At 50.4% G+C, this 20,743-nt stretch overlaps 3 protein-coding genes across 6 annotated transcripts in view; 1 reads left to right on the top strand and 2 right to left on the bottom strand.

The window, feature by feature from the left end:
* Positions 1–37: 37 nt before the first annotated feature.
* PSMC5 (proteasome 26S subunit, ATPase 5) lies at positions 38–4,298 on the bottom strand. 2 transcript variants are annotated; one of them, XM_008693607.2, is made up of 12 exons: positions 4,181–4,298; positions 3,621–3,692; positions 2,492–2,561; positions 2,076–2,173; positions 1,848–1,904; positions 1,541–1,771; positions 1,095–1,221; positions 803–993; positions 614–712; positions 418–528; positions 247–333; positions 38–141 (listed from the first exon to the last, which is right to left on the bottom strand). In XM_008693607.2, the coding sequence occupies exons 1-12, from the start codon at positions 4,202–4,204 to the stop codon at positions 88–90; spliced, it is 1,221 nt and encodes a 406-aa protein (XP_008691829.1). In that variant the 5' UTR covers positions 4,205–4,298; the 3' UTR covers positions 38–87. The 2 variants fall into 2 exon arrangements, with proteins under 2 accessions (XP_008691829.1, XP_008691830.1); XM_008693608.2 differs by lacking the exon at positions 4,181–4,298 and adding an exon at positions 3,982–4,084.
* Positions 4,299–4,597: 299 nt separating this feature from the next.
* Positions 4,598–11,922, top strand: FTSJ3 (FtsJ RNA 2'-O-methyltransferase 3). Its single transcript, XM_008693604.2, has 20 exons — positions 4,598–4,808; positions 4,964–5,069; positions 5,352–5,398; positions 5,525–5,604; positions 6,039–6,138; positions 6,233–6,427; positions 6,509–6,624; positions 6,742–6,846; positions 6,934–7,034; positions 7,260–7,340; positions 7,427–7,567; positions 7,706–7,841; positions 9,428–9,606; positions 9,745–9,868; positions 9,942–10,201; positions 10,429–10,514; positions 10,599–10,698; positions 10,778–10,961; positions 11,164–11,258; positions 11,344–11,922. The coding sequence occupies exons 1-20, from the start codon at positions 4,742–4,744 to the stop codon at positions 11,534–11,536; spliced, it is 2,496 nt and encodes an 831-aa protein (XP_008691826.2). The 5' UTR covers positions 4,598–4,741; the 3' UTR covers positions 11,537–11,922.
* A 197-nt stretch (positions 11,923–12,119) lies between these two features.
* DDX42 (DEAD-box helicase 42) overlaps positions 12,120–20,743 on the bottom strand; it is a 36,603-nt gene continuing 27,979 nt past the window's right edge. For all 3 annotated transcript variants that reach the window (XM_040640408.1, XM_040640406.1, XM_040640409.1), the window contains 8 exons: positions 20,338–20,437; positions 19,693–19,740; positions 19,083–19,180; positions 17,993–18,269; positions 17,048–17,274; positions 15,470–15,580; positions 14,285–14,386; positions 12,120–13,641 (listed from right to left, as the gene is read on the bottom strand). In XM_040640408.1, the coding sequence (XP_040496342.1) occupies positions 12,961–13,641; positions 14,285–14,386; positions 15,470–15,580; positions 17,048–17,274; positions 17,993–18,269; positions 19,083–19,180; positions 19,693–19,740; positions 20,338–20,437 (1,644 nt within the window). In that variant the 3' untranslated portion in view covers positions 12,120–12,960. The remainder of the gene's footprint in view (positions 13,642–14,284; positions 14,387–15,469; positions 15,581–17,047; positions 17,275–17,992; positions 18,270–19,082; positions 19,181–19,692; positions 19,741–20,337; positions 20,438–20,743) is intronic.

Below are 20,743 nucleotides of genomic sequence, written 5' to 3' on the forward strand. Positions count from 1 at the left end.
CAGGTGGCCACTCAGTAACAGACTGAAGTCCTTAAGGGCTTGTCCCGCAGAGCTTTATTGGAGGGACCCACACGAAAGACAAGCACCTCACTTCCAGAGCTTCTTGATAGACATATTTTTCTCACTATCCTTCTGCATGACCTGGAGAGAGAAAGCATTATGTCATAAACGGGACAGCGAACACATGCTCTACCCCACCCCCGCTCGAGACCCCATCAGCAAGGTCAGAAAGACAGAGGCCTCTACCTTGGCTACAGCCATCTCGAAGTCCTCCTGGGTGACGTGGACTCGCCGCTCCCGCAGGGCGTACATGCCGGCTTCGGTGCACACGCCCTGAAGAGAAAGGAAGCCAGGCACTGTTGCTGTGCCCTGGAACCCACAGCTTTCTGTCTCCTTTTCCTTGGGCTCTCTAATTACCTTCACTTCAGCCCCTGATGCTCCAGGCATGAGCTCAGCAATTTTCCGCAGGTTGATCCCCCGGGTCAGGTTCATTTTCCGAGAATGAATCTTTAAGATGTCCAGGCGGGCCTACAGAGGGGAGAGAGAGGGAAAGTCTAAGCCCTGTGGCCTCCCCCCACAGCCAGAGCCACTCCCAGCTCTGCCACTCACAAACCTCCTCATTGGGGGGTGGGAATTCAATTTTTCTGTCGATGCGCCCGGGGCGAAGCAGTGCGGAGTCCAGGATGTCAATCCTATTAGTAGCCATGATAACCTGAGTGGAGAAAGGCAGTGGCGGCAGCATCAGCCAAGCCCTTCCTCGGGCTGCAGCTCACCCAGGGCCTTCCCTTGGACACCACCTCACCTTTATGTTCTTGGTGGCCTCAAAGCCATCCAGCTGGTTGAGCAGCTCTAGCATTGTCCGCTGCACCTCACTGTCCCCTCCAGAACCCCCCTCCAACCGCGAGGAGCCAATGGAGTCAATTTCGTCCATGAAGATGATAGATGGAGCGTGTTCTCGTGCCATGACAAACAGCTCCCTCACCATTCTTGCCCCTGTGCAGAGGCCAAGCTGGCATTAAGGAGGCAATGAGCTCCCTACCCTCACCTCCACTCCCTCACTTCTGCTTGGTTTTCGTGTTTCTAGCCATAGTTACCTTCCCCAATGAATTTCTGTACCAATTCAGAGCCGGAGACACGAATAAAGGTGCAGTCTGTATGATGAGCCACAGCCCGAGCCAACAATGTCTTCCCAGTGCCTGGGGGTCCATACAGCAGCACCCCCTAGAGAGAAATAGCAGGACTCAGGGCAGAAGCCAGTCCCAACATTACACTAGGAAACATTTACCAAGTGCTCACTCTGGAGGAGGCCCCGTCCTAGATGCTAGGGGTTTAAATAATGAACATCGGGGTCCTTCCTAGTGCTCTTCTCTGAGCCATCTCAGTACCCTGGCACCACCCCCCCTGGCCCCTTTCCCGTGGGGAAGGCCAGTGTAAGTGGGGTGTAGTATGTCCTTACACCTCCCGAGCCCTGTACTCACTTTGGCTGGAACAGGATGTGCCAATAACAGCATGACCCTTCCTCAGAAACCTTGGTTCTCACCTTGGGCTGCGCAATGCCCAGCGCTTCAAAGAGCTCAGGATGCTTGACAGGAAGCTCGATCACTTCTTTGATCTCCTTAATCTGCTTGTCCAGTCCACCGATCATCTCATAGGTTGAATCTGGCACCTTCTCCACCATCATCAGTGACACCAGTGGGTCTACCTTGTTGGGCAAGATCTTGTGCAGTGTGTAGCTGTCGTTTCTTAGAGCCACCCGGCAATTGGGTGTCACCTGGGCAAGGGGAGAGTTTCAGGAAGTGGGATGGTAAGAGCTGAGCCCAACCTCCCACCTCACCTGCTGCACTCACGTCGTTGATATCGATGTTCTTGTCCACATCTACGACAAACTTGCCTTCGGGATGCACCTAAAGAAACGAGGGTTCATGACCTTTCCTGACAACCACCGAACCACCCACCTCTCCCAGGAAGACCCATGTGCCCCAAAATAACAGAACAGTGTCCTGGCAAGACTACACACAGAGGGATGGGAATGCACTGGGCATTGGGCTGCTCCCTGGGGGTCATGGTGCCTTTACCTTAACCAACACTTTTTTCTTATCCATGGCCCGGACTACTTCCCCCACGTAGGAGCCCTGTTCCTGCAGCAGCTGTAGTTCTTCCCGCAGCAGGCGAACTGGATGGGAAACAGACATAATGGTCACCCGGCTTCTTTGGTGTCCCCCTTCCTACGACCCAATTCAATAGGCATGAATGAAGCACCATTCTGAAGTTTTAGAAGACCACAAAAAGAAAGTCAAAATTTAGGTCTCTAACGGGATTACAATGCAGCTCAGGCGAGGCATGCATGTGAAGAACAATGTAACAGTGCAAAGCGTAACCTCAGACTCCATGAGAAATAAGCACCAAACGTGAAGTCTCAATTTAGGGAGATTCAAACAGTCAGACCTCGCACAGACTGTCCAAGTGCAGCCTTCCCATCTTCCCTCCTCACCTTTTGCATTAAGCTCATTCCTCTGTGCCTGCAGCCTCCGGAGATTTTGGCTCTTATCATTTACAATCAGCTATGGAGGACAAGAAACAGAGCAGAAAACACTAGGAGGTTAAGCTCTTGGCCAAGATCCTCACAGGCTGGTATGAGCTGAGTGACAGAAGAGCACAGGGCACCTGCACGTTCCAGATTGTCCAACAGGATCCTAAAGACCCTGTCCTTTCTTCCAAGAGTCCCTCTGGGGCCTAGGGCAGCCACCAAAAAAGGCTAATTGTCCTAACACACTGGTCCAGGAATAACAAGCCCTAATGGAGAAAAGTTACAGCTGCCCCACACAGTCAATTTCTTGCGAGACAACGACATGGTAGAGTGGGAAGATCACGGAGTCAGAAGCCTAAGTTCTAACCCCACTGCTGCCAATTAACAGGTAGGTAAAACTAAGGAAAACAATTTAAAAGGTCAAGATCTGTTACCAAATCGTAAGTAGATACAGCATCACCTACCCTGCCTCTTTTCTGGACTATTAGGAAGAACAAAGGACATCACATATAAGAGCACTTCAAAAATGATAAATCTAATATGACAGCTGCAAATATAGTGGGAGTATAGAGATCGCCCTTGTGACTTTCCTTCATCCAAATTTGTATCTTCCTTAATGCTAGGGTCCCTGCTCCCTCTTTGGGCTAGAGCACTGGGTTGCCCAATTCCTTTTGGGTTGACCAATTCCTTTTCATTCAGTCCCATGAAATTGGCATTATACAGACCAGGGAATTCCGTATGCCCTTCCACTCTCACCCTGCCCCAGCCTGTGTGCTAATCTCATCTGAACCTTCGTGTGCCCTTATGAAACCAAGCCTCACATTCAGACGACTTCTAGACAGAATGGCATTTGGCTAAGAGTACCTCTTAGATTAAAATTTGACTCTTCACGATGTGTAATAAACTCTGAATACCGATTACCTTCAAAAGGGTGGGAGTTGAGAGAAACAAGAGACTTAAGTTCATATACTTTCTAAGTTGACCAGTTACTACTTCTGCGCCCCCAGTGGATTATATGGGTTTATAGAAGCTTATTCCATCAATCCTTCATCCCCCTTCTAGCTGCCTTTGGACCTCTGGAGCCCGTCCTCACCTGGAGTTCTTCAATCTTGGACAGGTAATACTGGCGGAGTCCACTGCCAGTCTTCCCCTCTTCCAGCTCCATCTGAAAACACACTGTAATTATTAAACAGGCCAAAAAAAATGCAAGGGAAAAACCCACTTCCAGCTTGGACTTTGGAGGAATAAGATTTGGGTTCGAATGCCTCAGTCCATCTCTTTAGAACCCTCTACTTCCCCGAGACGAAAAGCAGAATGAGAATGCTGCCTACCTCATAAGACCTCCAGGAGGATCAAGAGACAACACACACAGAACGCTATGCAGCGAGTCAAGCGTTATAAAAACCCGAGGTATCATTACTACAGGCGGAGCCACCAGGAGGACCGGGCCCTACCTCATGCGACTCGCGGACGGGGCGCTTCCCGTTCCCGTCGTTCCTCTCACTCACTCCACTTCACGGTGTCTTCCTCTCCCGGCCCTGCTCTGACCCGCCGGGCGCGGCGCTGACACAGCAGATGCAGTCCCACCCACCTCCGATCACGCCTGCTTCGCATCGAGCCCCCGTCCCCGCCCGGCCGCTGCAGCCGCCATACCTGCTCCGGTCCGTCAAGCGCCATTTTTCCTCTCTCTCAGAGACCGCCGGCATCTGAGCGGCCTTGGCGCGCAGGCGCAAAACCAGGGGCTTGGGGTCCAGCGACCCTAGCAGAAAAGAATTCCGGGTCAGTGGGCGGGGTGTGCATCGAGACAATTACAAAAACAGAGGCCATGATGGGAAGGTGGCTACGCGAGGTCCGGAGCTTGGAAAGGGATGAAGAGGCCACAGAACTCCTAAATGTTGCTCTCTAGGAACTCGATTTTAGTTCAGGTAATCTGCTCACCTGGTCCCAACTTCCAGCTTATAATACTTGAAAACATGAAGAACCTTTGCGGCCACACTCAAAATGGCGGACATTTGGAGCCGAGGACGCAAGCGTCGCAAGCGGAAGCGGAAGTACGTACGCTGCCCACACGTGCCTCTCCCAGAGTGGTGAAAAAGGCGCTGAATCCCGGTGTTTGCAGAGGCAGGTGGGGCACGGAAAGAGAATTTTAGTGGTCCAGGAAGAGACGTTCAAACTTTTACTCTGTCCCCAGATTGACACTGTCCCCGTTTCACCATGGGCAAGAAGGGCAAAGTCGGGAAGAGCCGGCGGGACAAGTTCTATCACCTGGCGAAGGAGACTGGTGAGTCAGGGTCCGCGCAGTCTGCGAGCGAACGAGTGACTTTTCGAATATTCGAATGAGTTCCTGTTCCCCAGAAGGGGTGGTGGGTTGTGAAGCCGCGGAAATCCCCCTGGGAAAGCGCCCCGCCGAGCATAACATTTTGTCGGTGCCCCCAGGTTACCGCTCCCGCTCTGCTTTCAAGCTGATTCAGTTGAATCGCCGGTTTCAGTTCCTGCAGAAAGCGCGAGCCTTGCTGGACCTGTGTGCTGCGCCAGGGGGATGGTGGGTAACACGCGGCACCTGTGGCTCTTCAGGGCTGCTTTCTGGGTTCTGGCCTTGGATGACTGAGAGTTGCACTGGGGGAGGGAGAGAGAGATACCGTAAAACCAGTCTCAAACTTCTCCCTAGACCAAGGTCGCAGAAAACAGGTGTGAGACGTGTACGTTATATGCTCTGGCCAGTGCGCTTGGTAGCCGCTCTTAACACGCGTGGTGAGAGAGTATCTTGCCAACGGAGGGAAAGGAACGGTCCTGGGTTATTTTAATCGGCGTTACTCTCCTATAGGCTGCAGGTGGCTGCCAAGTTTATGCCTGTATCCAGCCTTATTGTAGGTGAGTAACAGGTGGGCCTCCGTGACTGTTAAAGGGACGGGAGAGTGAGGTACTAACTGCGTTCTACATTTCTTTTCTCCTTGCTTGAGGCAACCTTTTGGAGCTCTCTGACCTGATTTCTTCCAGGAGTGGACCTGGTTCCAATCAAGCCTCTTCCCAATGTGGTGACCCTCCAGGAGGACATCACAACAGAACGCTGTAGGCAGGTAATAGGAACTTTTTTTTCTGTTTTATATGCAGACACCCGTGTCTCTCCCTCTCACCACCCGAATCCTCCCGAGGCAAGCTTTTTCAGTTTAACGCGCCTTGCACAGTGCCTGCGTAGTCTGTATGACAAGGCCCGTGACAGCCTTCGTCTCCACTCCAGGCTTTATTTAATCAGGAGCGAGGTGTTTGGAATTGGAAGAAGTGCAGAGAGATTGCTGAAATCTTTTCCAATGGGCTCACTAGTAGACTGTGAGCTGCGTGAAGATAGATGTGTTTTTGTTGTTTTTCAGTCGTCGTATCTCCTGTGCCTGGCACGGGATTTGGCCCATTGTGGGCGTTCAGCAAACGAGCGGGTGGACAAATGACTGAACGAATGACTGCATTCATAGCCTTTTTGTGTTTCTGGTGCTATGATTTCTTTTCTTCTATGTAGGCCCTGAGAAAGGAACTGAAGACCTGGAAAGTTGATGTTGTGCTCAATGATGGGGCCCCCAACGTTGGGGCTAGCTGGGTCCATGATGCTTACTCACAAGGTGCTGGGAGTGGGGGGCATGGAGATATGAGGGTGGGGGTGGGCTTGCCCGCTCAGGCTGCAGGGACCCTCAGCTAACTGTCTCTCTCCCACAGCCCATTTGACACTGATGGCTCTGCGTCTGGCTTGTGATTTTCTGGCCCGTGGAGGCTGCTTCATCACGAAGGTTTTTCGTTCCCGTGACTATCAGCCCCTGCTGTGGATCTTCCAGCAGCTCTTCCGCCGTGTCCAGGCCACTAAGCCCCAAGCCTCTCGCTATGAATCCGCAGAGATCTTTGTCGTTTGCCAGGGTGGGCATCACTTTTTTTTTTCCTCATGCGTTGGTTTTTTAGCTACCAAAGCATGCTTTCTCATATGTCCTGTCATCTTAGGATTCCTGGCTCCTGACAAGGTTGACAGTAAATTCTTTGACCCCAAATTTGCCTTCAAGGAGATTGAAGTTCAGGCCAAGACTGTTACTGAATTGGTGACTAAGAAGAAGCCAAAGGTGTGTTTGGGGAATGGGGCCACTCTCAGGTCCTAGAGCTTGGGGGAACCTGGGCCTGGTGGGTCCTACACACACCTTAGAAAGGACTTCTCAACCTTCCTTCTTTCCCTCCCTAAGGCCGAAGGCTATGCTGAGGGCGACCTCGCCCTCTATCACCGTACTTCAGTCACTGACTTCCTCCGAGCTGCCAACCCTGTTGACTTCCTCTCCAAAGCCAGCGAAGTGAGTCGTCCAATTTGAGGGGTGCAAGGAAGCTCCAGAAACACGTCCCCGAAATCTCCCCTGACTCCTTTCCTTTCTTCCAAACAGATCTCACTGGACGACGACGAGTTGGCACAGCATCCAGCGACCACTGGGGACATCCGGGCGTGCTGTCAGGATATCAAAGTGCTGGGGCGCAAGGAGCTGAGGTACGCAGCGGGGGCGGGCTCAGGCGCCAGGAGCCCCCAACGCGGGGAGTGGCCTTTGAAGACGCAGCAGCACTTTCCTTCCTGAGGGGACAATTTGAGGAATTCACCCAGCATTGGATCTTGGGGAACAGGATACTGCTGTGCTAGAGATTTGGGAGGGGTGCCTACAAAGGGGACAGGGACAAAGAGGGAAACGTCGGGGTCAGTCATGGCCTCTCTGGGCAGGTCCCTCCTGAACTGGAGAACAAAGCTCCGGCGATACGTGGCCAAGAAGCTGAAAGAGCAGGCAAAGGCCCTGGACATCAGGTGAGGTGGGACTCAAACCAGGGCAGGCGTTGGCGGGGGTCGCGGGGTGTATGAGGAAATAACCACGCTGCTCGCACTGTCGTCAGCCTCAGTTCAGGAGAGGAGGAGGGTGAGGGGGAGTCTCAAGCTGGGACCGGGCAGCAGCCCTCTGAGGAGGAGGAAGAGGAGGAACGATTAAACCAGACCCTGGCGGAGATGAAGGCCCAGGAGGTGGCAGAATTGAAGAGGTGAGCAGAGTGGGGAGGAGCTTGGGGAATGGAACCCCGCGCAGAGGCCCTCGGCGTGCGAAGATGGGGGAAGAGGATGAGGGCACGGTTGGGGAGTCTTCAGAGCTGGGGCAGGTTGAACTCAAATTGTCCGCCCAGGAAGAAAAAGAAGCTGCTGCGTGAGCAGAGAAAACAGCGGGAGCGTGTGGAGCTGAAGATGGATCTTCCTGGGGTTTCTATTGCCGACGAGGGGGAGACGGGCATGTTCTCCCTGCGCACCATCCGGGGCCACCAGGTGAGGTGGGGTTCGGGCGGGTGGAAGAGACAGGTCCACCTGCTGCTTGGGTATCTGGACACGGGGGTGTCGCACTGGAGGTGGCTAAGTGCGCTTCACGGTTGCTGTGGTCACCTGTGCGAGGTGACGCTCCGTGAGAGGAGACTGGGGGGAACCCAGAGTTTTGTGCCTGAAAGGCCAGGAAGAAACATACGCGTGAAACGATGAGCTCAGGGACATTTGTGGCGCGCTGCGGGTTTACCGCCTGGGCTAGACCGCGAGAACGAGGGGCGCTCTTACATGCGGGCCCCGGGCCGGGCAGCGTTCTTCAGTTCGCCGAGACGCAGGTGGCGCCTTGTTGCCGTAGTCCGCTTTTCCCGATGACAGCAGCATCACCAAGCAAAATGAGCTTTGGCGGCTGCTGTGGGAACGGAAAACCGGGTCCTGTTAGGAGAACAGGAGAGCATAGCGGGTCTGCGGCGACTGCCGCTTAGTTGTTCTTTGCTTTAGTTTTCTCATGCGTCAGAGAGTGACAGAACCTACCGGCTAGGGTTTTGGGGAGGAAGTTTTAAGGGTTTAGGTGTAATCCCTGGTGCTGTGGTGAACTCTCAAGAACTAACAGCTTTGTTAGGAGGAAAGTAAATTTTGAGGTGGACAGTTTTTAAGTGACATAAAAGATGTGTGTTGCCTGGGCTCCGCTGATATTCAGTGGAAACAGCTTGTAGGTTGTACTAGTCTCAGCTGATGTGCTTTTTTTTTTTTGTGATGTTTTCTGAGAGCGATTTTTAAAGAAAAACCAGGGTTTTGGAATATCTTAACGTTGGGTGTTCGGGGTGTTTTTCTATAAACGCATCCTACTACCACTGAAGAAGAGACAGCCAAGTGGGATAGATCAGTGACCTGGCTTAGAATGGGATTTTTTATTTCAGGGGCACCTGCATGGCTCAGTCAGTTAAGCGTCTGCCTTCAGCTTAGATCATGCTCCCAGGTTCCTGGGATTGAGCCCTGTATTGGGCTCCCTGCTCTGTGGGGAGCCCGTTTCTCCCTCTGCCTGCCGCTCCCCCTGCTTGTGCCCATGTGTGCTCACTTTCAAATAAATGAAATCTTTAGAAAAATAAGATTAAAACAAAATTTTTTTTTGAGTGCATGTGTACCCCATGACTGGGGGGAGGGCAGAGAGAGAATCTCAGGCAGACTCCCCTCTGACCATGGAGCCCAGTGTGGGGCCTGGTCTCATGATCCCTGAGATCATGACCTGAGCCAAAGACAAGAGTCAGATGCCCAGCCGACTGAGCCACCCAGGTGCTCCTAGAATGGGGTGTTTTATTATTATTTTTTAAAGATATTGTCAGAGAACAAGCAGGGGGAGCAGCAGGTAGAGGGATTCAATCCCGGGGCCCTGGGATCCGTGACCTGAGCCGAAGGCAGACACTTAAACCGACTAAGCCACCCCGGTGTCCTGAATGGATGTTTTTAAACGCTTAGCCCCATCACTTCCCTGTCTGTATTTACCACAGTGTATTTTCAAACGTTGCTAAAATACTTTTTCCCCGTGTTATGTGCCTCTTAAGAACCCCTGACCTCTTTGTTCCTGTGTCAAACTCCAGTTGTTAGAGGAGGTAACACAAGGGGATATGAGCGCTGCGGACACATTTCTGTCTGACCTGCCAAGAGATGACATCTACGTGTCCGATGCTGAGGAAGATGACGACGATGCGTCTCTGGAGAGTGACCCAGAGGAGCTGGCAGGAGTTGGAGGATCTCAGCATCTAAAGGACCAAAAGCGGTAAGTGGGAGGGGGCTCGTGCAGGCGGGGGTGTTGACACCCTCAGTGTGAACTGAAGCAGAGCTGGGCACAGGGGTCGCCAGAGGGAGTCGGAGAGCAAGTCCCCCGAGCCCCCACCCATTTTCCTTGGGCCCACAGTGTACGATTTGCTGAAGTAGAGGATGATAAAAAAAAAGAGGAAGAAGAAGAGAATCCACTGCTGGTACCATTGGAGGAAAAGACAGTACTTCAGGAAGAACAGGCCAGTCTGTGGTTCTCTAAGGTAAGAAGAGGTTGGGGGCCCAGACAGGGAATGAGCCCCTGGGAGACGGGTGGCTGACTCGCCCCTCGCACAGGATGGCTTCCGCGGGATTGAGGACGATGCCGATGCGGCCCTGGAGATCAGTCAGGCCCAGCTGCTGTATGCCAGCCGCCGGAAGGGGCGACAGCAGCTGCCACCACCACCTTCCAGCTTGAAGGGTGAGAAGAAACCTCCCCAGCGCCAGGAGGACCCTAAGGGTCCAGAGGCTCCAGCAGAAGCCAAGACTGGCCCTGGGCCTGGCGAGAAAGGAGATGGCAGCTCGGACAGCGACAGCAGCAGCAGCGACGAAGAGAGGTGAGTGGCTGGGCTGTTGTGCCCATTTCTCCGCGGTCGGAGGTTTCCACCCTTGGCTGTAAAGTGTGAGTTTAAAAAGAAAGTGATTCTGAATTAAGTGGTCCGTAGTACAGCCTGGGGGGCCTTTCGGGAAGTCTCTCCAGTTTTCAATAGGAAGCGGGGTTGAGGTGAGGCAGGAGTGGGTCTCAGGAATGGTGGAACAGTGACACGGTCACCCTCTTCTGCAGTTGGGAACCAAAGCGTGGGAAGAAGCGAAGTCGTGGGCTTAAGTCCGAGGATGACGGGTTTGAGGTCGTGCCTATCGAGGACCCAGGTGAGCTCAGCACCTTGTGAAACGGGAGGCGGCAGTGAAGGTTTGGGCTGGAATGGAGCTTTGACTTTTCCCTTTTCTCTCTAGTGAAACATCGGATACTAGACCCTGAAGGCCTTGCCCTGGGTGCTATCATTGCCTCTTCCAAAAAGGCTAAGAGAGATCTCATAGACGACTCCTTCAGCCGGTAAGGGGGCCAGGGGATCGTGAGAAGTGGCGCTGGAGCTGGGGGCGTCAGGGCGTGACGGCTGCTGTCCTCGCTCTAGGTATACATTTAATGAGGAGGAGGGGGAGCTTCCGGAGTGGTTTGTGCAAGAGGAGAAGCAGCACAGGGCGCGCCAGCTGCCTGTTGACAAGAAGGAGGTGGAATACTACCGCAGACGCTGGCGGGAGATCAATGCGCGGCCCATCAAGAAAGTAGCTGAGGCGAAGGCCAGAAAGAAACGGAGGGTAAAGAGAGGGGCTGCCTGGGGCGCCTGGGTGGCACAGCGGTTAAGCGTCTGCCTTCGGCTCAGGGCGTGATCCCGGAGTTCTGGGATCGAGCCCCACATCAGGCTCCTCTGCTATAAAAAAAAAAAAAAAAAAAAGGGCTGCCTGAGTGCAGGGGTGGGAGTGGGGACGAGGTCTGCCTGACTGAGGCCCCCCCCCCCAGATGCTGAAGAAGCTGGAGCAAACCAAGAAGAAGGCAGAGGCCGTGGTGAACACCGTGGACATCTCAGAACGAGAGAAAGTGGCTCAGCTTCGGAGGTAAAGGCGAGAGGGGTCACCCACAAAGGTACACGGGGTTGAAGAGACTGGCTGGAAGCCTCTAATCTGTGCCTTCCCTTTACAGTCTCTACAAGAAGGCTGGACTTGGCAAGGAGAAACGCCAAGTCACCTACGTGGTAGCCAAAAAAGGCGTGGGCCGCAAAGTGCGCCGGCCAGCTGGAGTCAGAGGCCATTTCAAGGTGGTGGACTCAAGGATGAAGAAGGACCAACGAGCACAGCAAAGGAAAGAGCAGAAGAAAAAACATAGACGGAAGTGAGCAGAGCCACCAGGGCCTCCGAGAAGACCGCGTGAGGACACGGAGGTGTGATTCCAGCCACACACACCCCCCCCCCCCCCCCCCGGTGCCAGCTACAGGCCTGCTCGCATCATAGTCTGCTGGAAAGACAGGTGGGATGCCTAGAACTCTCCGGTGGTCCTGAGTGTGAGGGAAGACATCCTCCTGCCTGAACGAAGGTCTTGGACCTGTCCTGGTGATGCGGTAGCGGACCCCCAGCTCCTCCGTTAGGAAGGTGGAGCCCTAGAGGAACGGTCTCCTAAGGGGAAGGTCAGTGTTAGATGGCGTTCACTCTATTTCTGGGCAAGCCCACCTCTCAGTTTTCCCCATCCCTCTTCTATTATCTGAATAAAACCAGGGTAATCGCTTTTCTGACATTCAGTTCCCATTAAGCGCTAACTCGAACATCTGGGTGTTCATTCGCACCACGTGCTGCATGTTAAAAACCACAGTGTGTACTCACTGTGAAGTAGAAATGAGAGACAATCCACAGGTCCCAGTAGTAAAACATTTACTAGAGCAAGCAGAAAGGAATGCACATCTTAAAGAAACCTTCACAAAGTCACAAAATTCGAAGTATGTGTATTTCTTTTCCTTTTATAAACAAGATAGAACAAAAATCATCAAAATCATTTCAGCAAAAGATTTTTCTACCATTGTGGCAAGTTAAAAAAAAAATACAATGAAATAGAAGACACTTTAAAAGCTGTCGAGTTTTTGATGTTTTTCAATTTAGCAACACTTCAGACCTGGAGCAGTCTCTCTTCCAGGACCATCTTCCTCTGCGAGGGTAGAGGCTCGCTGGGTCTGGCAGGCTGCTGCTTCCTGTCTCAGGACTGGGTACAAGCCTGGCTGGGGAACCTGAGCATGGACTCCCCCCTAGAATTAGACATCCCCCTTCCCTGCAGTCTAGAAGCACCTTTAAAACGCTTCCCCAAATCTCTTAACAAACGCTTCAGTGGGGTGGGTCTGCAAAAAGCCAACTCCTAAAAAGGGGATTGCCTGGCCACACAGCTATGAAAAGAAATTTTACTTGTAGGTGTTTATAAGGTGACATTTTAGTAAAAAACATAACACTACATAGAATATAAACTTAGAGTGAGTTTTGTGCCCTAGACGGCCCCTTACTTTCAAGGTATCCTCAGCTGACCTTCACAACTCACCCAGAGCCCAACAGAAGGTTCCCAGCTCTCTCACTGCTTCCAAAGACCAAAGCAGCTTCCCGAGAAGACATCCGAAAATTGATCCAGATGAAGGGGTAATGTCTCCCAAGCTCCAGCTATCCACTACGGACAGGGGGTCCTTACACCTGGGGCCCCAACCCAGCCCTGAGACACCTAGTTACCAAAAATCTTTCTAAAAATAAAATTAAAGACAACTGATTTCACGCTGTAGCACATACCCTCTTAACTGTCCCATCGACTCTTCTTGCGCTTGGGTGGCTCGGGGACAGCGAAACCATCAGCTGTCTTATCTGTCTTGCTGTCCACCTTGTCCATCTTGCTGTCCACTTTGCTCTCACGATTACAACCTTCTTTCCTGCTTTCACCATTCCGACCATCATTTGCACCTCGGCTCTCTCCATGTCGGCTGCCACTTCCTCCGTGCCTATTCTCCCCATGACGGTGACTATCAGCATGACGGCTGCCGCTGCTTTCTGGGTAGCGGTATCCATCTCCATGGCGACCACCATCTCCATGACGTGGACTGTCACCATGCCGACTGCTACTCTCTCCGTGACCATGACGGCTGCCGCCCCGGTTCTCTGTGTATCTCTCTCTCTTCCCATTGCCTCCCCCAGGCCCTTCTCGGCTGTTACTCCCTGAAGCTGTATTGTTGACTCCCTGCGCTCCAGCAGAAGGGTAGGTCACTGGAGCACTGCTGAGGTTCCCAGTATTGCCAAAGCTTGGGATGCCCTTGGTGGCACTGGCAATGGGGCTGTCTGGACTGCTGTGGCCCTGTTGGGCTGAACTGGTTGGAACGGAATTCAAGCTCCCTGCACTAGTCCATCCACTTGCCCCAGCAGCAGAGCTTCCCGCCTTCTGGTTGCTTAGGCTGGCAGCAACAAAGTGACTCTTGTACTGTGACTAAGAGAGAGAGACAACAAGACCTAAGACAGGTTCAAGAAATTTGGATATGTGAAGCGTAATGAGAAGATGCGTAGGAATTCGATGCTATCCTGGCACTATGAGCATCCTGACGGCCCCACAACCCTGTGGTTTCTATGCTCCTCTATTAATGAGAAAATAGATCTAGGGACCTAGCTGAAGGCAGATAAAATGCATAAATTAAGGCTCAGCTGGTTTGCTAGCTAACTGGAGGAGTAAGTAAAGATGGGTTCAGAGTTCACACGTGTTCCAGAATCAAACTTGTCTTAGCTTAAAAAAAGTGGCAATTACTCTCAATCAGATTACAAGAGCCTTAGAGGTGGGCAACACTGTTGGGTGTTGAGGCGGGGGGAGGGAGGGTGGGGAGGACACACACACCAGGCCTGCTGCTGTAGGACAGTCCCAGACTCTGGGATGAGGGACATCCCTGACCAGCAGATCCCTAGCTTCTACACCTGCAACTCTAGGTAAGCCATCATGAAGCCGACATCCAAAACTGAAAGCAGTGAGAAGGCCCTAAATCTAGCATCAAGCCTACAAGTTCAGCTACCCTCCCTGAAAGACTAGGCTAGGCCCCTCATCACTGCCCGAAGCTCTCTTAGCTAACTGCTAAATTTCAGACCTGGAAAGCTGCTTTCATTGCCGTCAGCCGATCTCCCATGGCTCCCGTGGAGGGCTTGTAGGCCTCATAATTGCTCATCACGTTGTTGTTGTTTCCTCGGTCCTTTAAAAAACAAAAACACACCCATGAGGACAGAATGAGCGGGAAAGCTCACTGCCAGAACTGGCCTCATATACTGCAAACAGAGGTGGGCACTGCAGTGGGAGCAGGGTATTTATATTTTGTAGGAGAAGGTACAGTAATAATTATTTAAAAATGAATATGACTTTAACCCAGTAATTCTGTTTTTACGAATGAACCCTAACCCCAAAGTCAGATGATGCCCAAAGCCGATCACAGGGTTTTATTTACACACACAGACATAACGTTTACATAATTCTGGAAGGCTCTGCTCACTGTGAAGAGGCCACGGGGCAGGATCTACATAGCCCATGTGTGTAGCCGCTGCCCGGCTCCAGCTCCGGCTCCGGAGCGCACGCTGGGGTGGTGCAGCTGAAGACGGCGGCCACTCGCGCGAGTGCCTGCCTGACTCGCCCGGCACAGAGTAAGCGCTCAGCACGAGCGCTGCTGCCATCTGTGTCCCGTGCGCCACCGTGAGAGACACGCGGACGCAGATTCTCGATCAAAGACGCCAAGTTAATGGTAACGCTGCAGACACACAGCCTGGCAGCTTGCTGCTTCGGTTTAGGAATCCAAGTGACAGGAGACAGGCAGCTAAGCGAGCCAGTAAGGGGGCGCTTGTGCTACCTGTTCTGTGAGAAAAGCTAGCTCCCCTCTCTGATGCAACTTCCCCCAGAGCGCAGGAAGCAGTCCAGAGTTTAGGTACAAGGGATTTGTACCTCCTTCCGTTTACGCAGGGACCCTACGCCAGTGCTGTCCTGGCAGCAGACACTAGGCCAGTGCTGGAGGGTTTTGCTTTCTGCGTCACCAGACAGGGGTGGGGCACAAATTTGCATTTACGGCTGGTCCAGGGACCACAATTTGTGAACGAATGCTAATCTAGACGGACTTCCTGAGCATATCCAGTCACCAAGTACACAGGTGCTTTTTCAAGAGAAAGTCACAACATTCCCTTCTAGATGGGGTTCTGAGCTCACTGAGGCTTTCTCAGGTAGAGGCGGACAGTTGTAACATCCTCCGGGACTCGGGAGCAGCCCTGAGGGCCCTACTGCAGTCTGGACTCACCGTGTTCTCCGAGCCGAGGCCGGGCCGCTCCCTGTAGCCTAGGCCGCCTCCGCCAATGTTCAGCTTTTTGCCTTTTCCTCCTTTAAAGCGGGATTTCCGAAACCAGGCATTCTGCATTGAACACAATTCAAAGTTAGGCCACGGAAGGAAGAGGAGCCCAAGAAGGAGGACATCATCACAAACGAAGTGGGAGGAAGAATGTAGTGCTTCATCCTTAGCCGAAGTATTTCTGGCAACTACTCACAGGAACCACAGATGAGCTGCTGCGGTGGAGTCTACTGCTCGGTCTACCGAATTTGTCCAAAGGCCCGGCTCCTTACCCGAGGCTTCTGTTACTGCTGTTTCTCAGGGGCTCCAGGAAGGGGAGCAGGTAAGCCTCGGGTGCAGAGCACTTACTCAGGCCACTTCTAACTTCCTAGAGGAAAAGGAACTGACTTTCCATTTCTTAATCTCGACCTACTACTGGACATACAGTTTGGAGCTTGTAAGAGGGCTCAGAAGTGAAGGAAAAAGACCATGGGAAGTGAGGTTCACCAGAACTGGCTCTAGGGACAGAGGTCCAGGACCACGAGCCACATAACTGAACGTTTTATTTACTCATAGCCTGAAGTGTTCCTTGAACCTGATCACTGCCACTATGAATCAGATTTATTTACGTTCTTTTCAGAATGCAAACATCAATGGGAGAGGTAGCCCTTTAACAATCACACGTTACAATCTAAGTGGAGTACTTGAGAGCTAGGGCTGGTTTCAGAAAGGTACTGAACAGGGGAGCTGATCACACAGTCTGAGAGCACAGGAAGCCTAAGTCACAAAAAGAGTCGTAGGAAAAAGCCGAAGACAAGACCTATCCTGTTCGAAATGTAGTTTACGATGGGCTCTCTTACCCAGGAAACAGAAGGAAACATGCTACTCCTTCCTGCAAGACAGGTCTTCTACTCCTAGAACCCAGAGCACGGGCAGTAATACGACACTAAGCGCGGTACGGGGTGACTATGCTGTGCGCTGCCTTCCGAATCTAAACCAGACGTAACTCTCTACTATCGGAATGTGTATACCGAGCCTGTGTGTCACCTGGGGACTACGTATATTAAGATGACTCAGGATTTACCTCAGTAGAACGTCTAGCTCAGTTTTAGATAGGTAATCAACGTGGTTAGTGGTCTGAGACCTAGGTCTATGAGAAACAGTTAAACACATCATGTTTTCTTAAGACACCACACAGTTTTAGCCCCTCAAGGAGACGACTGGGCGAAAGCGCCGTAAGGGGAAAATAGCCATCTTTGAGATTAAACTTGCATGTGTCCCATGGGGCAAGCACGCGGACATTTCAGAGAGACAGATTTTAGCACAAAGAAAGGAATAAGGTTTTCAAAGCGATGTCGATGAAAGGAGAGGGTAAGAAGACAGACCAGATCAATTTTAACGTCCTGCAGTACGGGTCTGTACCTCCTCAGCACTGCCCCCACCCATGGCCGCGACTTTTCTGTCATGTGTCTATGTTAGCTCCTCAGAATGCTGGTTTTTATTACTTAGTTTTAGAACCTGGAGCCATCTGAAGCGCACTCAGCCCCTCACCTGCATCGCCAGATCTAGGAGTTCCTTGGAAACATGCTGATTGGCTCCTTCCAAGTTCCGGACAAGGTCACCAGCAAAATTGCTGTCCTTGGGGGTCAGTAAGGTATAGGCCACGCCTTTCTCACCCGCTCGTCCTGTGCGGCCAATCCTGTGAGTATGAGTATCAATGTCTCGTGCCACATCATAGTTAATGACGGTCTTAATTGAAGGAATGTCCAGACCACGAGCTGAAATAAAAACAACCAAATTCTTTTATCCTTCAGCAGGAGTCAAAAAACCAAAGTAACCCAAAATGCTAGCCCTCTAAGAACCCGCATTCCTCTTACCTAGGCAAAGTGCATGGTTTGGTGAGCTAATAAGATACAAGCACTGAAGTTACCCCTCTAGAGCAAATGCCACTATTGTCATTCTGATTGCTAGGATGTCTAGCGTCAGGGACACAGGCCTTCTGCCATCAATAACCCGCCACGGCCTCTCTCTTGTACCAGGAATATGTAAAATAACGAAAGCCAGCATCAAATTGGCTTGAAGCTTAGAAATTATCTCCTTTTTGGGGAGAAAATACCAGTTTTTAAGGGTCACTATTAAAACTGAGAATAAAGCCAAAAATCATACTTCAAAAAACTTTTCGATCTTGAGTGAAGTATAACCAATCAATGTAAGACACACGAGACATGGCCTATAATGGAACTGGCTCAATTTTGTCCCCTGAGCACCTTCTAACTGCAGGGATTCTTTTTTTCAAAGAGAAACATTAAGTGAAAGTGGTACCCAGAGCTCCAGGTTGTGTTCACTACGGTCTGAGCTGCTTGCTCCATTCGGGGTGGCCGGCCAGGCCAGCAGAGCACCTCTGGTCAGCCTGCTCAGTGCTCTACTCTTACAGGGCAATCCAGAGCACCCTTACAGCGCAGGGCCGTGAGGTCACCAGGGAAAATCATACTCTACCTGCAACATCTGTGGCCACCAGGACTGGGATGTCCTTTTTCTTAAAGTCTGAAATGACCTTGTTTCTTTCACTCTGATCCATATCCCCATGAAGCAGCCCAAGATTATGACCCTCCTGCTTAAGGTTATTGGCTAGCTCTTCAGCATTGGCTTTTTTAGTAACGAACAGGAGGACACTTCCTGAAGAGGTAAATTCCACCAGACGCCGGGTAAGCCAGTTCCATTTACTAGGCCCAGAATGGAGAATTTCCACAATCTGTGTCACATCCTCATTTGCCTGAAAAGGAAGAAACAGATGACTGTGACATCTGTGCCAAAAGGCACCTGAACAAGGACCAGACATTACACTCTCTACTCGCATAGAGAAGAACCTTAAACAGTCCCTCTTCTCCTCGGGCCTTCTTTCAGCAAGTCAAGCACAGCTTGAAACCTACATCCTTTCTCAAATCACCGTGCTCTACCTAACTATTCATAAGCCCCAATACTCTGCAGTTTATTCCTAATAAATTAAACTCCTTTTCTGTCCTTCCCACTCACTGCTCCTAGTACAATTCATACACACATAAAAGGCACTCGAAACTGAAAAGCAGGCAATGTCAGGACACCAACTAACTGCACAGAACTTTCTTTAACAATAAACATGGTGAGCAACTTCAGGAATTCCCAAGGTAGCCAAATTTTCCACATAGGACATATGCAAAAGTAAATAATTTCACCAGGCCTTTCAAGTCATCCCACTCTTCCTGCAATCATTTAAAATGTCTGTTCCATCTTGTCTTCCAGGCAAAGCCTGCTTTCCCCCCGCCAAAAGTTTTTTTTATGTAAAATTTTAAACATTCCACAAAAATGAACGTAATCACCTATGTACCCATCACCCAGCTTCAACAATTACCCGTATTTTGACAATCCGGTTGTCTCGTCTACCCTAACCTTGTATTTTTAGAAACAAATCTGAGTTACACTGCCTTATCTGTAAATACATAGTAACAGTAACGTGTTTTTCCTCTCAATAATGAGAAACTAATTCCATGTCTCCAAAGTATGAGAAACAGCCCACTGGAGTCCCATCTAGCCCTGCTATTAGGGTTACCTCTCCAATGTCTCCCTGCACCACACGGATCGGGTCGATCAGGATGTCTCTGGCCAGTTTTTCAATCTTTTTCCGAAAAGTTGCACTGAATAAAAGAGCTAAAAGGTAAAGTATATTCTGTTAAAGAAACAGTGTGACTTCGTTTTCGAATACCCACTAAGCCTCCTACTGACACTCAGAATTATTCAGTTTTATAAAATAAACCCACTTGAACTTTAGTTTCAAACTTGATTCACTAAGGAGAAAAGCATTTTCCTTTTTCTATTTTTATACATTTTCAGTTAAGACAGGGACTGTCAGTACGGTTCAAAAAGGCTCCTAACTTCCAATCAGAAGCCCTGCACTGTGCTTTAACTCCACATATTGATAAAACCGTGTAACTTGGGACACGTCGTTTAATTCTCAGGCTTGGATTATCATCTACAAACACGAGTGAGTTATGTCCGATGATCTCTAAGGTTCTATGCACCTCCAACTTTTTATCTCCTCCTCTGTGATTCGCAGCAGCACACACATGGTCGTTTTTGCTGCCATACTGTGAGTGCTTATAAAATACATGGGTGTTTATTCTGAATACAAATGTGATGTAAGAAAACTGCTTCATACATACTCTGTCTGTCAGGACGGACATGACTTGCTATGGATCGCACCTGGTACTCTGAAAGAAGTAAAACAGTAAAATTAACATATAACTCCACAGTATGGTTTGGGATGCCTGGGAAAAAGTCATTTTAGTAAAAATCTTCATATGAGAAGTTATAACTATTAAGGAAAATGTGAACCTCCTAGGCCTATCATTCAGTATGAAACCCAGAAATCCTTTCCCCTCCACCCAGCTAAGCTGGGCCCAGTGGTGTTTCAATCAATAAAGATGGGTTATTCAGAATTTCTACACAGCTGGCTAAGTTGGGAGGATAGGAAAGCGGAGGGCCTTGAATGAATGATATGACAACTACTACCTAAGAACACAGACCTTGACCTCCACAATCAAAGGCATATGAATAAAAATAAAGCATAGAGAAAATATTCCCCCTACATACAAAGGCGCTTTCAAAAGGTCTACCCAGTCAAGCCTAACATACCCCCTGAGAGAATGCCTAAAAATAGTTAATGGCTCAACTATATCTCTGGTCTAATCCTATACAGGAGTATTTTTAGCGTCTCTCATACAGAAAAAAATGCTAAGTCTAGAAAGACAAGAAAAAACCGAGTATCCTGAGGATGGGGACAGAAGAGACTGGTATTAAAGGCGTACCAAATCCCATGTCAAACATGCGATCTGCTTCATCAAACACGAGGTAAGAGACTCTTTGAAGATTGGTAGCTTTCTTCTTCACATGATCAATTAGTCGACCCTATGAGATCCAAAAAGTGAATAGTAAGTATAATTAAAGGCATTTACAAGAACTTCTAGAATTGTACTCCCGGCAGAAGTCCTAATACTCCGGCAGCAGACTGTAACAGACGCTGGGTCTGACAGACTTGGACTTCATGCACTACAGAGCATGAAAGAACAGAAAATTTGAAAACTTAGTCGTGGGAACATGACCAGAACGATTTTGTGGGGCATTCTAAAACGACCTAATTTAAAACCTTATTGATGGGTTTCAATGTTTAGACTATACTCTTTTAGGAACTATGACCAAACTCCATACTGTACA

Source organism: Ursus maritimus, unplaced genomic scaffold (assembly GCF_017311325.1).
Source record: "Ursus maritimus isolate PB19 unplaced genomic scaffold, ASM1731132v1 scaffold_24, whole genome shotgun sequence".
NCBI lineage: Eukaryota > Metazoa > Chordata > Mammalia > Carnivora > Ursidae > Ursus > Ursus maritimus.